Below are 14755 nucleotides of genomic sequence, written 5' to 3'. Positions count from 1 at the left end.
CGCAGCAGGAGTGGCTTAGGTCACCATCTTTATTTGTAATTTAGTGAATTGTAGATATTTTGATCATGAAAACAAACAAATAGGGTGATGTTTTTCAGATGTTAGATGATGATACTTAAGTAGAACTCTTATAAATTAAAAAACAAAACCAGAAGCAATTATAAAAGGATCCACAAAGAGCCTGTATAGACGGTGTCTAAAAGACTTCTGTTGGGAACTTTGCCAGAATAGTGTGAATTTACATAGCTTTTCATCAACATTGTATGAAAAATAGATGCAAAGTAAAGGAGTACTCAATAAGTATGTTTCGCGTTTGTCATCTGAATATTGTCTGATTTTCAAATTACAGTCTTACATCTCAATGTGATTGAAGAAAACCTCTAGCATATACTTACAGCGCTGCCAATTCAAGCATTTTCTTTTCTTTATTACTGGAATTCAGTTAATCACAAAGTGCGTGGCTCATTGCAGTGTGTGAGGCTGTGGGGGATCCCAGCTCTGATAGGAACCTCTAGTTAAATGATTCATCTGAGAACAGACTGAGCGACCAAGGACAGGAAGAACTGCTTGCAAGCATTAAGGGTCCCGGCTGCAAAAGGGCATCCCTTCCTCTGCCTCTCTTCCTTTTCTGGTGAGACCAAGGCGCTTAAGCAGAGTTTGAGCGCTTCACCTCTGGTTGCAAAGCCCAGCTCTCGCCTGTGCTGCCGCCAGCCCTGGTGAATGCCTCTCCCCGAGTGAGATTCTCACACATGCTCTGTAGAGGCTGTCAGATAAGATCATGGCTTGGCCAACTTTTATTTATGGACCAATGAATTATGCAGCTGGGGTAATTAGATGTTTTTGTTTTGTGAATCAGGATTATGCTCCTGGGGTGCCAACCTAGGAAAGCCTGCGAAACTGCATAATAAAAGTCATTTTTATGCAGAGGTAGAAATATTTGAATGCAAAAGAGAGTGTGTGTGTGTGTGTGTGTGTAGGGAAGCTGTCTTCCTGCATTTGGAGAGGAAGAGTGAAGTGTAAACTCTAGCTGTTATCCATTAAAGCTTTTATTTCTCTTGCATTGTATAGCGAAGGAAGAGCCTGTTTTAGCATAAACTCCAAAAGAAAACATGTATTCCTCTCCTCCCCCAAGTACAGCTACAAAATACAGATGCTTTTGTGTAGTTGGAAAACACTTAGGGAGTTACATTTGTGTATTTGGGGAGTCTGTGTATATGTATAGTTGCTGCATTCTATTTTGTTTAACAGAACCCTGATTACAACTAAAGTTTAATATACTTTAATCACATCATAGTTTCTATGGTGTCCTTCAATTGCATATTTTAGAAGACATTTGAGGTAGCAGACTAGTATATATTTTTGACTTTTCTAACCTACATGCCTTATGTTTGTGCCTCAAGATAACATTGAATAACATATTTAAACTACTCATGTGTGAAAAAGCAAAATTATATCTCATGAACTGATTTCTTCACACATTCAAAAAAATCAAATTCCCATTTTGTTCAGATACTAAACAAAAATCAGAAGGGAAACAATGTTTTTTAGAAATGATACTGTATTTCAAAATAGTGAAGATGTGAATACCTTTAATGAAAATGTATGGTGCTCATTTTAAAAGTTAAATCATTTTACAAAGGTAGTCTTTTCTAAATGTAGTTTTCATTATGAAGGCATTACAGTCTGGTTCAGTTGATAATGAGTCAGAGTTTACTGAGCTGTTATAATTTAATATTTCAAGTTGAAAATAGATATTGTAAAATAGTAATTGGTGATTACCATATTTGCTTCTTTCTTCAATTTCATCACCCATAAGAACTAGTGCTGTCAAGTGCTGCTGCTGTATTTACATATAATAAAACCAGAGGTGCATATGTTCTTGTGGATATCATTAGTTTTTATTATATATATTTATGTTTTATATATGTCTGTGTGTATGTAGTAGTTCTGTAGAGGTATGTATAAATCATTATACCAAGGCCATGGTCGTTCACGGATTTTAATTACTGTGTGGCTATTCTTTGAGTTTTTGTAAACAAGGCAGACTTTAAATTTAAAAGCAGTATGCCAGATGAGCTGTTCTGGCAGCCCTTAGAATTAAAGCTCAGGCTTTCAAATTCCTACATCTGAAAATAGAACTTGGTGACATGGGATGCTAGTCTTTAAAAACAAAACAAACAAAAAAGAACCCAATAACAGTAAAAGTTTCAAGCATCCCTGCTCAATTCACAGAATCTGGCCCATTTTCCTAACTTTGGAGAGAATTTAGGTTGATTTACCATAAAATTAACTTTCTATTTTTCAGTATGTTGCTGTTCTTGTCTCTTTAATTTCTAAGGTGACTCAGTAGTGAGGTGGTAAGGTGTTATAGTAGTCTAGCTGTATGTGCAAAAACCAGATTAGAACTGCTCTACTGTATAGCATGACTTGGTTAGACAGAGGCTGAGTCAAGCAGTGTGGGCAACATTGCTAAAATATTAAAGTTTGTTCTTGGAAATTGTTGAGTCCACTGTAGTTCCACTGAAGGTGATGCAGTGTTCAAAATAGGAGCATAACAGAAGCAAAGCACTTCGTAAATGAATATGTAATGAACGTGGCAGGATCTTGAGCAATGCTTTTCAGAATAAAGGATATTCTGGCTACCGATCTGTTTTATTAATTGGGGGAGGAGGGATATCATATAATCTGGTCATCATTTTGCTGCAGTTTAATTTTAAAAGAATAAATATAAGCTAATATCTAAGAGTGGTAGTTAGCAAGAAAAGCCGATACGGGATTATCAAGGTTAGGGTTCAGACAGAACAGATGGTAAAATAGTTATAACCTACTGTACCATATGTTACTGCTGCACACATTCAGGTAGCATATTATATGTATTGTGAGGGAAGATCAATGATCTTAACACAGGTTTTTAGAAAGACCAAAAAATAAGCTCCTGAAAAACTAACTTGATGATTTCAGGCCAGATTAATGAACCGTTATTGAATTCAGTATTCCAGAAAGGGATACAAGAAATTATGCATAGCATGCAATTGTTTGTTTTAATTCCCAAAAAGCTAAAATGAAGGTTGTGTTTCAGGAAGTCTATTTCAGGCTCGTTATACTTGAATTTCTGGGATAAGTATTTAAAGAAAAAGCAAATTTACAGCACTTGAATTTTGATTATTAAAACTGTTTTTTTTTCTTTTTTCGTAACTTGTCATCAGGGGTCAGATCACCAAAAGAGCATGCAACCTCATTAAGGTGCCAATGAAGTGATAAATTACTTATCAGAAACAATTGCAGCCTCACTGTGTTAGAGCACTTCTGAAAATCTGACTCCTGATCTATAATTTCTGCTGTTATTAAGACGTTTTTTAAAGAACCCATTAAATTAATGAAAAGAATACCATGAAAATGTGAAGGTGAAAGACAAGAAAGAGAAAAAAGGGTTAATCAAGTCAGAAGTACTGGGAGAAGAAGTGGAATGGTAGCAAAGAAGAAAAATGAAGGCAGAGAGTTGTGATTTGGAGTGGTGCTAAAGAGCCTCTGGGCTTGAGATTCATCTCGCATTTTATAATGCTCATGTTGTGTTGTATCATAATGCACTTGCTTCTACTAGAGCTAGCTTTTTCTCGTCTCTTATTGCCAATGGTAAAAATAGGCCAGTAGCATCATTCCATACTATTGAGCGCATTCTAAATTCCACACTGTTTTTTTTACTTGCCTCTCTAATTAATTTAGTAATCCTCTTCACTGTGTGCATGTGCGCATTTGGGTATGTCTGCTCTGTTGCCCTCTTCCGTCATCTGCTCGAGTTCTCACATTGCTGATGATTGGTTGTGCCAGCTCCCTTCCAAAGACAGTGAATATATTACACTCCACTGCCTTTTGTTTAACTTTGCCAAAAAAATCCCATCATGAATCTCTGTTTTTGGCTGGTACTTTTGGGAAAGATTCTTCTATAGTTGCAGCCCTCTTTTTTATATATTACTCATTTTTATTTTATTTTGGGAGTAATTAGCTATGTGAGACATCAGTGTAAATATTGATCATTGTCATTTTTGGGGACCTATGAGTAATATATAATATTATATAATTTTTTCAATTGAAGACTAGGTTATGGTAGCTATGATATTTACTTGCTAATTCAGCTTTTCCTGTAGGTAGTCTGTCTGGTTTACCAGAACAGAAAAGATGAGAAGTTATCTCTAACTAAGATTAGAGCTTTAACATCTGGAAACAATGTTTTTGTACATCACTGTCTCCTCTGTGATTATCTGTAAGACTGAAGATATTTTTCTTTAGATATTGATATTGGTATGGATTACTCAATCATTTTTTTTTGTTACCGCAAGATGCAGTTGGTTAGAGGATCTTCTTGAAAGCTTTCATGTTGCATTTGTTCCCACTTTATAAAAATAGGTGGATCTGGGATAATTATGGGAGTGCAGGAGGGTTAACTAAAAAAGCAAGATTTTTTTTAATGGCTTGGTTTGAAATTCAAGGCTTACTCTGTGTTGGTTGTGTTGAATAGAATTTTAAAATGTTGGTTCTTTGCTTTGTGGTGAAATGGGTTGGAGGAGGATGAGGATTTTGGTATTCTTGAGGAAAAGGGGGAGATTACATATTTTTTTCAAATGTTAGGAAAGTGTAAACTGTCATCATTGTGTTTATAAGTTAAACTGATCTGCATTTTAGTCAAGGAAAAAGGAAAAACCTGGATGGAAACTAAGAGGTTAGAGGAGAGTACCAAGGAGAAGTTATTAAAAATTATGATGGAACTATGTATGTTGAGGCAATTTGAAGATGGGCAGCAAGTCGGATCGAAGTCTGGAGGGCAGACAGCAATGAAGAGTGGTGGAGGCATGCGGTCATGAAACATTCCTGTCCTAAGTCCTGGAGAACTGATCCTGGCGTGAAGGAAAGAGAGAAGCAGGAGGCTTGGAAAAGGACTTGGGAAAGAGTATATCTTGATGAACAGCAAATTGTGACCATTACATGCAAGGGACTGCCTTCATATTGTAGAAGGAAAAACTATAGATCATATTAAATGGGGGCCACTGCTATGAGCTTCCTGCTGTCTTGTAGGATGGAAAACACAGTTTCCTTCTGGAAGGCATTTTTTCAAAAACTATTTGTGCTGGTGTGATATAAGGTTTTTTGGACTTATTCTGAACAGAAAACCCCACTAACTTAAGAAGAGTCAAGAGAATTAATTGTAAGAAACAGAAACATTAAGAAATAAAGGAATGGGTAGCTAAATGATTCAGAGACTTCTCCCTGCTGAACTCCGTCATTTCTCCCTAATGTCTGAAATACATCAGGCCTTAATTATATTTCATGATATTTGCAGTAATAGAAAGTGTGTTAACCATCTTCCACATCTTATTTATAAACATTGATGTCTTTTTTCCTGTACACTGGACTGTTTTCTGACAATGTGTTTATCCTGCAAGCTGAAGGTATTAGCATTTAAGGCTTAATTTTATTGCCACTCAATTCTGAGATAACCGCACTGCCTGCTTGCTTTTGCTTTATTTAACGGATTGGGTATATGAATTAGGGCCATATACTGCCCTCAATCCACAGAGGAGCCTCTGGTAATTATAGCAAAAGGTTTATACCACTATTCTTAGATTGTAACTAATCTGCTAGCAAATTTTGCACTGAAAAAAAAATATATTGTGCCAAGAGCTGGTAGATCTGTGGCTATTTTTGCCCTTTGTTTGGCAGGTAGTGCAAAAAGTCACTTGATTGGCACTTGCACAATTGCTGGGAGTGCACAAGATGGCCCACAGTTGCAAACATAATTATTTTAAAGTCTGGGTTATACATCATAATTAGGCTTAAGAACTGAAAGTCAGTGGAGATGAATGAGGGCAATTCATGCTCTCAAGGGTTGAGAAAGTGATTTTGAGTTTAGATTTCACATTTGTAATTTTTTTTTTCCCCACAAGTATTAAGATGTAGATACTTTTCTCTCTGTCTCCCTCTCTTCCTCCCTTGGGAGGACTGGCAATATACGAAACAGCTATATGATGGCTGTGTCTCACCTTAAATAGGTGAGATGTAGCTAGCACATGAGGTGGCCAAGGTGCACTTCTTAATGCTAATTTTCTTCTTAATCAGAAACAGCTACGAATGAATCTAGACCCCCACAGTTAGCCGGTCCCCTACAGTTGTTCTGCTCAGCATGTCTTCCAGAACAGGCCAAAAAAGCAATCTTTACTGGCTAGCAATTATGTATATTTTAATTAGATATTTAAACAATTAAATTTTACAGCTATATGTGTCTAGAGATTGATGAATGTCAAGAATATTTTAATTATTTTAAGTTTCTGATTAAATGAAAGTCACAATCATACAGGTTAGGAAAGAAGGGGCCACCCACTATGTAAAACTGCGATAATTTTAAACTAATATCAAGGATTACCACAAGAGAAAAATCAGATGGGAATCAAATATGATTCAAGGGAAATGTGAATCCTGCAAGTTCAGCTGTAGGGCTTCTCCTAAAGTTAGTTTGACATTTCTCCTTTCCCAGTGAGAGGGAATACAGGCATGTACAGCAAGGTTGGAGTACAGTAATATGGGCAAATCCCTTAAAAGAGGAAAAGAAAAACAACAACAACAACAAAAAATGCTAATATTGAAAGATGAGAAGGGAAAAGCACCACAATGCTTGAAAAATAACAATAAAAAAATTGGCAGGATTAGTATTTCAAAGGGAGCAGCACTTGATTAAACATTTGGAAAGCATGGGAGGAGAAACATTCCAAGCAAAATGAAAATATATGTGTATGATGGAAACAGGATAAATAGAATATTCAACTTATAATTACCACTGCAAGAATGCAGTCCAAACTGAGAGTTCTTAATCAGGTAAAATTGTCATTGCTTTTAAGTCCAAGTAAGGCAGTGAATTGTGGTAGGTATGAGATGTTTGTGGATAAAGATGTTGGCAAGATCTGTGGTTGCAACGAGGAGCAGGTCCATGAACAAAGTAAATGAAAAGACCTGGAGACTGCACCACCTGAGTAAATTGTGAATGTGTTACAAGAAAATAGAGGATACAAGACATGTTTTTATCACATACCAAGTGAGGAGTGAGGGATACAAAAAGATCTTTGAAGGGTGAAAAGTCCTAGCAGAATGCAGACCTGTATCTCTGTGCAGGAAAAACTTGAGCTTCTCTTTCCCTCATTGATGCAGTGATTATGCAGAGATCTGCTTGGATAAGGTGTTTAAGAATTTGAAATTATTTGCAGTCTGGTTTCTTCTTGAGAATGACCTGTTGAGGACTGGGCAGTTGAGCAGTTACCTCCCTTGAGCAGGTAAATGAAATAGCCCATATCTACTTTACTCTTACTTGTGTTACTGGTTTCCAGTGGGGCAGAATTCTCTTCCTCCCAGATTGTTTCTCTCTGAAATGTTGCATAACTTGCTTTTTGGCCCTGTTCTCATTCATTCTTTCTTTTTTTTTTTTTTTTTTGGGGGGGGGACGTTCTCTTAAAAGAAAGAGTAGGTGGTCAGGTTGGTAGTAGATGCTGAGTTCTTTCAGCTGGAACTTTTTGGTGTGATGCTGTTTTACAAAGCAGGTTTTCAATTATAATGGTACTTGCATATGTGACTTAGCTTAGCATAATAAAGGCAAAGAGCAGATACATATAAAGCATTCTTTTTGTAATGGCAGTCCATTTAGTTGGGTTGAAAAAACATTGTGTAATTATAAACTAAAATGATCACATCTAAAGAAAAATTCTTCACTGTATCCATGTCTTAGTATGATTTACCTTCCTCTTACTATTTCTTAATATAAAAATTACTGCATGCTGTCTTTGAAATGTTGCAATTGTGTTGGTATTTGAAGTACTTGTAAATACTTGTGCAAATCAGTTTTTCTGATGTTTGTCTGCAGGGTGAGGTGTGTGTTTATGTGCCCAGGGGAAATGAGACGCATTTGCATCCAAGAGGGTGTAGCAAGCAAACGCGTGCCAAAACGGAGTCTGTAGGAACAGTTGTACTAAAATAGTATAGGATAGAAATGCTTGCAAAGAAAATAACTAGCTGCCTAAGAAATCATGGTATCTAATCCTCACTGTAAATGTTGCTGATCTGAAGGCCTAAATGATAGCTTTTGGTGATGAATCTTTCTAAAGACATCTGTAATGCCACCATATTGTGCATATGAAGATGCACGGTCTTTCCGTGGATATAATTATGTTTCATACAGTATTGTTAATCTTTGGGATGCTGATGAACAGTTACTATTTACTTTTCTGTACTTCAGGGGAGTACTGATTTAAGGATGTTTCAGCTTTCATTTAAATCAGTGAAATCATTACTATTAGCCTCGGTAAGTGCTGAATTAAACCCTAAATTATGTGGGACAGCTAATCATACATAATATTATACCTGTTTTTCATGTATAAAGTGCCTGTCAGCCAGAGATCTAATAGCACTTTATGCAAGCAATTCTTATTGCTGCAAAAATATCTCCAGAATATTTCTTACAATCCAAGACCTGTTAGCATAAGGCCAGACTAATGTATACCTTATTTTACCACTCCTCTTCAGTTCATGGAGGTTGGAGAGACAAAATTCCTTGTATTTTTTTACTCCATAGATTGCTTGGCTTTGAATTGTTCCTGTATGATTCCCACTTTCAGACTTTGGCTTGAAGTGCAAGTCTGCCACAAGGATGTGCCACGTAGCCTGGGAAGAAAACCAGCAGATCTTTTATCATTATTGCCTTGTCTCTCTGGGTCACAGAGAAGCAATAGCCGCAGTTCAAGACTATGTTCAAAGGAGAGATGTCAGGACTGAATTGTTTTCTGGTGAAGGAACGATGGTTAAAATATTAAATGCAATCTTCTATTTGCCCTTATCTTTGTGTTTCCTGACAAGAATATCACAGTGTATTTCCATGGTTCTGTAATTCAGTGCCTTTAAAAGCTGAAGGTATACAGATTAGTGGAAAAAAAAACAAAGGAAAAAAAGAAAAAAAAAAAAAAAGATTTAATTGTTCAACAGTAGAAATCACTGCTATAACACATATGTTTGTGTTATGTGAAAGCAATTATGTTATGTGTTATGTGAAAGCAATTCTGTTTCAAACAAGGAACAGCACACTTATGAGAGTTACTCAGTTTAACTTTCATTCTCCTGCTGCTCTAACCATTGTAATTTAATGCACAAAGACGTTTTTACTTTCCAAGCAGTAGGGGAGTTTGTCCATGAAAATTTTGGATGAGGTGTACCTGTTTTTCTCAGTCCACTTTCTCAGTACCCTTTAAACCTTCTGGGAAATACTGACCAAACCTGGTGCGTGTGGAGGGGGTGAAGTAGAAGAGGGAAAGAGGCAGGAAGGAGCTTGAGACCAAGCCCATGAAAACCACCATGAGGACTGTTAGCTCGGGCACAGGGAAGACGAGATATGCTGGTATTGGCAGCGAGGAGAAGGCTGCAATATAAGCTCGACAAGTTTTGGGGTAGGTTTGTCTTAGGGGCCCTGTGTGCCGGGTGGGTGATGAGCATAGGCTCGGTGGGTCTGCCACCCCAGGGGGGAATGCTCACCCGGCTGGCTTGGGAGGATGGGAGAAGAGCTGGGTGTGGGGTGGTCCTGAGGCCATTCCGAAGGGAGGTAAAACCCCAGGGGGCATCTGTGATATGTGGAGGGTGCTACAGTGGACTGAGGATATTTCTGGGGGAGATGAGAGGTGATGAACGCAATGTAGAGGAGCGGGTTTTATTGTGGTAAGAGGTATTACCAGAGAAATGCAATACATCTGGAAGAAATGAGGCTTCATTAGTTTCTCTGTTCACAGGAGTATTTGTTTTAATTTCTAGAGTGTATGTTTCTGTGGTAGACAGTTATGTATGTTTACCTAGGAATCTACCAACTCTTTGGTTGTTGCTTTGTTTTGAACCACAGCAGAATAAAAATTATTCTGCTTTTCCAGCAGCATGAGTTTTCTCACAGAAGACGATCATAAAAATAGCAAACAAGCTGAGATGAGTGGCCCAAATCTCGTGTCACATCTAACATAAAATTGGAATTGCTTCAAAATGTACACGCTGAACCAGTTATTACTTCAATTCTTCTTCTTAAGCCATAGTTTCAACCTAGGTAGCTTCCAACAATTGAATTAAGCTTGACAGACCAACAATGTTATTTAAAATACTGTAAGTTGTATATACACACGTCAGCTAAGCGTATCTGAAGTGTATTAAAGCTCATTAAAGTTGATGGAGTCTGACTGTTTCAGTGGGTCTTGGATTACAGGTTAACAGAGAGCATGGCACCATGGCCTTTTTTTTTTTTTTTTTTTTCCTTCAAATTCCTGCATTTAATTTGATTTTCGGTGAATTTCTCTTTCTGGCTGTACCACGGCATGGTCCTTGCTGGCAGCGGGAGTTGTGTGGGTCTTCCCAGAAAGCCTCTTTGCGTGGGTGCTGCACAGTGCAGAATAATTCAGTTGCTCTCTGCTGTCTTCCTTACTGTCCTGTGAGATCTGCAGCTACCAAGTTCAAGGCAGTCACCAGCCGCCTTAGTAGTACAAGAAAGAAAAATTGAAGCAGCAAGGGAAAAGAGACAGTGGGAAAAAGGAGAGGACAAGATGGAATGGGAAAAGAAGTTGCTGTAACTCATTTATGTAAGTCATTTCAAAATGAAGAGGCAGAAAGAGTCCATACATAAATTGTATAAATTGTATTATTTTTTTCCCTGGTCTCAAACATCTTAAATTTCCCCAAAGTTATAAATAGAAGTTCACTGATACAAAAACTGGTACTGATGTGTATTTGAGTGGGTGTGATTTGGTAATAGCTTGGGTGTGGCAGGCAGGAAACAAAGGATGTAAACAATCTATAACCATTTTTTTTTTTATTAGAGCTTTTATCTTTGTAACTCTTACTAGTTTCCACAGATACAAACAAGATCAGGCTTGTTTGTATTGATGAAAAGCCTGACATGCTGATTTAAAAAAAAAAAAATAATAATAAAAAAATCTTGAGTAAAACTTGTATTTCTTCAATTCCACCTTTACTGGCAATTAGCTAGGCTTGTATTCATGTATATAATTAAAAAAAAAAAAATGTGGCATTTAGTACTGTACTTAATGTAGCATACCAAAGAATAATGTTGAGTACAGTACAGTACCAAACAAATTGGTCTTTAATTTAAATTAGAGATCATATTGACAGATACACGTTACTGTCCTGTCAATTTACAACTGTGCTTTTCTACTTTCTAAAAACATTCTTACAATTTTTTTCACCTTATGAGAGAGAATTACAGGGTGTTATCAGGTAACTGAGTAGCTCACAAGCACAGTTATGAATGTGCACAGCTTAATTTCGTGTTATGGTGTTGCATTAAGTATATGCTCTTACCACTCAAAAGTTCGGTACCTCAAGTGATAAATGCAATAAATATGACTTACCTCATCTTAATTCCAGCTACTCTGTCCAATAAATATAAAGCAATTATTTGCTGTATAGGTACCTCAAGTATTAAATAAATGGTTTTATATGAAGAAATATATATATATAAACTATATAGTATTATATAGTTTATATGTAATATATTATATATATAACATATATTTTATATATATATGTATAAATTGCTTTTCTATTAATATTTGGTTAAGTGTGTGTAGGATGGTTCTGGTCCAGTAAGCTACAAATAGTATTTTTGAAGAGTTTCTTGTCATGAGTTTAAGGTGGCCACATTGCTAAGTGTTTTTGTTATGTTCAGGAACTGCAGTCAGCATGGATCTGAAAGAACTATTACTTGGAGCAGGGGGAAAGATTCACCATATCAGAGACAGAGAAGAGACATATTTTTGAGTCAGCTTGTTCAAAATAAATATAGACATGGTAGTTCCTTGGAGAGTTGGAAATAGTGGCAACAGCCCTGGCAAAACAAATGCATGGTAAGAGCGCAGACAAGAAGCAGCTTAAGGTAGGGTATTGTTTCAGACCTGTGAAAGATAAAGAGTATGAGTTTAAATGATGCTATTTCTTTTAGGAATGCAAAGTGTTTTTGCATAAGGGCTGAATAAATTCAGAGCACCACTAATGGATTGTGCACTGGGGATGTGTCTGTCTTCAGCATGGATGAGCAACCCTTGGAGCTGCAGCACATGCTTTTCCTATGAGCAGTGAGGCTAGGTGGTAAATCAATTAATCTATTACCAAAAGCTACTTTATACTGGAGAACAGAAACCCTAAGACCAAATGCTCGTGGCACTTGAAGGTTGTGGGCTTCTCCTTCTCTTGCCTCTAAGCTTAGCCACATTCATTTAACTACATTAAGCATTTTTTGTGGTTATAAGAGAATAGGATTTGCCCCACTACTGTAATTTAATAGCCAGATATAGTAGAAATAACTTGAGCAGTATAGTTCTGCAGGTGAGTCTGATTTTGCCAGTACACAGAGAGAAAAGTGAAAATAGTGTTATGTCTTACTTGCAATATACCACGTTTGTATCCTCTACAACCTTTCAGTACTAAAATTATGCTTAACTGTATTTTTAATGGCTAGAATCAAGATCCTACAATAAGTATTCCCTGGACAAAGAAAGGTAAGTTAAGAGCAGCAGTAAGTAAATTTGAAGTAGGTATATTTGAAGTAGGTATTTAAAAAGTTTTGAAAACTGTGCCAGATGCTTTAGAGGTTTGAAAAATAATTTAAACCTTTTTATGGATTAAAGTCTACTTCTGTAAGTCAGAACATTTTATTTCACCAGAAATCAATTGGAAGTACTAAAAATAATGGCTTTTTTTTTTTTTTTTTTTCAAAAAAGGGTTGAATGTATCCATCTAGCACATTTCTCTTCTAAACTCAACAAGACTGCGGAGTTTATAAATTATGTCCTTTTATGTCCTAAATATTCAGATCATAGTGTGCTCTGGCCCCTAGTTTTTGAATGCTATTTCTATACAGAAGGCCAGAATGAAGTATTCATTAATTCAGTAGCTTTGGACCAATTATAATAAAACAAAACTAACAAGAGATTTAATATAGCACTAGAAAACATTACATCAATTTTAGTCTTTATCATCTTAAATGTCTGAGTTTTCCTTGCAATTTTTGTACTTAATTTTCCAACCTTTCAGCTGAGCACTGTGTTCTCTGGCAAGATTGTTTAGTATCTCCTCACAGCAAGCCTTTTTTCTTCAGTATGCCCAGAGGAATGGAGGTCCCCATGGGACTGCTGAGGTTATTATGGCAGTAGCAACATACCAGTACACCACTCACCTCTGTCCAGTCCTAGACAGGATTTGGAATAGCATTGTGCACACATTTGATACACCAAAGATGCCTTTATCTACTGCAATTAATTTTGTCCTAAAAAAGTCTCTTCAAATTGTAGTGGTCAATTACATCTATGGCTAACATGACTGTAGCAGGAGAATTAGCCAGATATGTTTGTTCCGTGTTGTAAATAAACAAGGTCTAGTCTCCTGTGCATGTTTTCACTTGTTTCTTTACTCTGGTTACTTGCTGAGGCTCAGAAGAACAGAAAAGGAAAAAAAAAAAAAAAAAAAAAAAAAAAGAAGAGAGTCATGTAATACTTTCAGAATGAGGCTCATAACACATTTAGGCATTTAAAATAATCCAGCAGTTAGTAGTTGTAAACCTGAGAGTTGGAGGACTCTCCACTGTTGCAGGACTTTGAACTCTGCTGTGTTTTCTTTGTAGGGCCTCAGTATGTCTGGTGGAAGTCAGGCTGGCTTGGGGACTCCTTCATCCAGGCAGTATGCCCGACAGAAAATAACTCGCGTAAACCTCAGGGACTTCATCTTCTACATGGAACAGGAAAGAGAAACGAGCCATTCTCTCCTGCTCTATCGAGCTCTGCTTAAGTAAAGCCAAGAATTGTACTGATTTCTCCATACAGAAGCTCAACTTACATTGAAAAGCTGTCATTTTAATGTGCCTTCTATTTTTTTCAGAAGTCAATGTTCCAGTAATTTTGTTTTGTAAAATTGTCAGACACATGCAATAAATTCCCTTTATGTAAAAATTAAGGAAAGAAAAAAGAAAGAAAAAAATGTGCAAAAGGTTTTAAAATGTTAAATTCACAGATGTAACCAACTTCAAAGTCTTACTACATTTGGCCATTTTAGATAAGGCTAAAATAGATGGCATTGAAGTTACACAAATGGAAAGACTGCTGCAATGGCTTACATAAACCATCTCATAGCAAGGAGGATTGGGACAGGTTCACAGAATTGGGACCTAACCAGGGGATTGACCTTTTTGTTCATTTATGGTGCTGGTTTTCTTTTCCTTTTAGGTTTACTAGCACTGTTTCCAATGACTAACCATGGTGATACCTGATGTTATTTTAGATTAGTTCTAATTGCATTTTTTTGCACAGCTAAAAGAATAGCCAATGCACATTCTCACAAATTTTATATATTTAGGATTTTTGCTTTTACTGCACAGCTCTTTTCCTGAGCCATTTGCTGAACCAAATCCTAAGTGTATGAAATCTGTGCATTTGGGTCCCAGTGGAGTTACCTTGATTAGCTTCCAGTTGTTTTCTGAATCTATTCAACCTTTTGCACATTTGTAGCAGCTGGTTAGTAACATGAATCATTTTATTTTCTAAAATCTTAATTTATTTATTGCAGAGTATGGTTTAATGGTGGTTTTAAAGGAGAGTATTGTTCAGTAAAGGTTTTAGAGTATTCTATATGGATTTTTCAAGTCACAGTAAAGGAAGATTCTGGGATCCAGTTCCACTTTTAGTAGCTG

The 14755-nt window shown here is 36.6% G+C and overlaps 1 protein-coding gene across 3 annotated transcripts in view; it reads left to right on the top strand.

Annotated features, from left to right (window-relative positions):
* Positions 1–13861, top strand: part of LOC309882547 (transcription initiation factor TFIID subunit 4-like) — a gene marked incomplete at both ends in the record, with an annotated part of 141919 nt that extends 128058 nt beyond the window's left edge. For 2 of the 3 annotated variants that reach the window (XM_082769739.1, XM_082769738.1), the window contains 2 exons: positions 12533–12572; positions 13694–13859. In XM_082769739.1, the coding sequence (XP_082625865.1) occupies positions 12533–12572; positions 13694–13857 (204 nt within the window). Of the gene's footprint in view, positions 1–12532; positions 12573–13693 lie in introns of all 3 variants that reach the window. The other variant, XM_082769740.1, reaches the window with a different exon arrangement.
* Positions 13862–14755: the final 894 nt, after the last annotated feature.

The sequence above is a fragment of the Aythya marila genome (assembly GCF_965140915.1).
Source record: "Aythya marila genome assembly, chromosome: 12".
Classification (NCBI taxonomy): Eukaryota; Metazoa; Chordata; class Aves; order Anseriformes; family Anatidae; genus Aythya; species Aythya marila.
Note: the sequence above shows the minus strand (reverse complement) of the source record. Positions and strands in the feature narration are given on the sequence as shown.